Source organism: Phoca vitulina, unplaced genomic scaffold (assembly GCF_004348235.1).
Source record: "Phoca vitulina isolate PV1807 unplaced genomic scaffold, GSC_HSeal_1.0 scaffold32, whole genome shotgun sequence".
Classification (NCBI taxonomy): domain Eukaryota; kingdom Metazoa; phylum Chordata; class Mammalia; order Carnivora; family Phocidae; genus Phoca; species Phoca vitulina.
In genome coordinates this window covers 19609713-19611224 of record NW_022589735.1, presented here as the reverse complement: position 1 = coordinate 19611224, position 1512 = coordinate 19609713, and the positions used below count along the sequence as shown (strand labels likewise).

General features: G+C 37.4%; 1 protein-coding gene across 1 annotated transcript; it reads left to right on the top strand.

Annotated features, from left to right (window-relative positions):
* Window positions 1–495: 495 nt before the first annotated feature.
* On the top strand, window positions 496–979 carry LOC116645289 (peptidyl-prolyl cis-trans isomerase NIMA-interacting 4-like). The gene is made up of 2 exons (XM_032425391.1): window positions 496–550; window positions 588–979. Exons 1-2 carry the CDS (start codon window positions 508–510, stop codon window positions 938–940), a joined length of 396 nt encoding a protein of 131 aa, XP_032281282.1. The 5' UTR covers window positions 496–507; the 3' UTR covers window positions 941–979.
* Window positions 980–1512: the final 533 nt, after the last annotated feature.

Sequence of the window (1512 nt, the reverse complement as noted above, 5' to 3'; positions counted from 1 at the left end):
ATTACATATGTTCAAATCAACCACTTCCCGAGGTGCCTATGATAATCAGGACATACAATGAAAACTATCACTAATAAAAATCTGTAGGGGCGCCTGGGTGGCTCAGTCATTAAGCGTCTGCCTTTGGCTCAGGTCATGATCCCAGGGTCCTGGGATCGAGCCCCGCATCGGGCTCCCTGCTCCACGGGAAGCCTGCTTCTCCTTCCCCCACTCCCCCTGCTTGTGTTCCCTCTCTCGCTGTGTCTTTCTCTGTCAAATAAATAAATAAAATCTTTAAAAAAAAAAAAAATCTGTACATAGGTCTAAGATAAAGTAAAAATCATAAAGTCCAGCAAATACAAAGAAAACTACAAAAACATACTGACTAATGCAAAAAAAGTGACTTAATTCAGCACTATTCTATGATACTGAATAGCAAAACTAATTTCTATATATTATAGAAATGTAAATTCTCCAAATGTTAATCTATAACTTTAAATGCAATTCCAGCTGCCGCAGGTTCGGAAGATGCCGCCCAAGGGAAAAAGTGGCTCCGGGAAAGGGGGGAAAGGTAGAGCGGCCAGAGCAACCAGAGAGAATGGGGTCGGGGGGAGCATCCTCTGGGAGTGACAGTTCTGACAAGAAGGCTCAGGGTCCCAAAGGTGGTGGCAATGCAGTAAAGGTCAGACACATTCTGTGTGAAAAACATGGGAAAATCATGGAAGCCATGGAAAAGTTGAAGTCTGGAATGAGATTCAATGAAGTGGCCACACAGTATAGTGAAGATAAAGCCAGGCAAGGGGGCAACTTGGGTTGGATGACCAGAGGTTCCATGGTGGGACCATTTCAGGAAGCAGCATTTGCCTTGCCTGTGAGTGGGCTGGATAAGCCTGTGTTTACAGACCCTCCGGTTAAGACAAAATTTGGATATCATATTATTATGGTTGAAGGGAGAAAATAAAGTTGTATGAAAGACTGAAAAAAAAAATAAAAATAAAAATAAATGCAATTCCAGTAAAACTTTCAACAGTACTGTAATTTGATGGAGCTTATTCTGCAAAAAATAAAATGAATTATTAAACTCTTTAGAAAAATAAATAAGGAAGAAATTGCCTTATTAGATACTAAAAGCTACCATAAAAATACAATAAAGAAAACCTGCAAGTTATCAGATTATATACCGAAAGCTAGGTTAATAGGCCTTTTCAAATGCCTTGTGTGAAATATCACATGGATTAAAGAGTTAAACAGAAAATGAGCAGGTGTAAAGAAAATTTTTTAAAAATCAATGAATATGTATCTAATTTTAGGATAGGGAAAGGCTTTCTAAATCAACATGTAGTCAAAATTTACACATGGTTATTAATAATTTTGATGGCATAAATTTAAATTTGCCATTATAAAAGAAGCATAGACAATATTAAGTGGTATAAGCCCAAACAAGACATGTATCTTCCAACATGTGACAGACAAGAGCTAATATTCTTAGTACATAAATAGTAGTAAACATCCTAATAACAAAGCGATGATGTA

Excerpts from the sequence above, each read along its gene's own strand:
- LOC116645289 (XM_032425391.1), top strand. The coding sequence starts at position 508 with ATGCCGCCCAAGGGAAAAAGTGGCTCCGGGAAAGGGGGGAAAG. Across the intron at positions 551-587 it reads CTCCGGGAAAGGGGGGAAAG|GGGGAGCATCCTCTGGGAGT; the intron begins GTAGAGCGGCCA and ends GAATGGGGTCGG.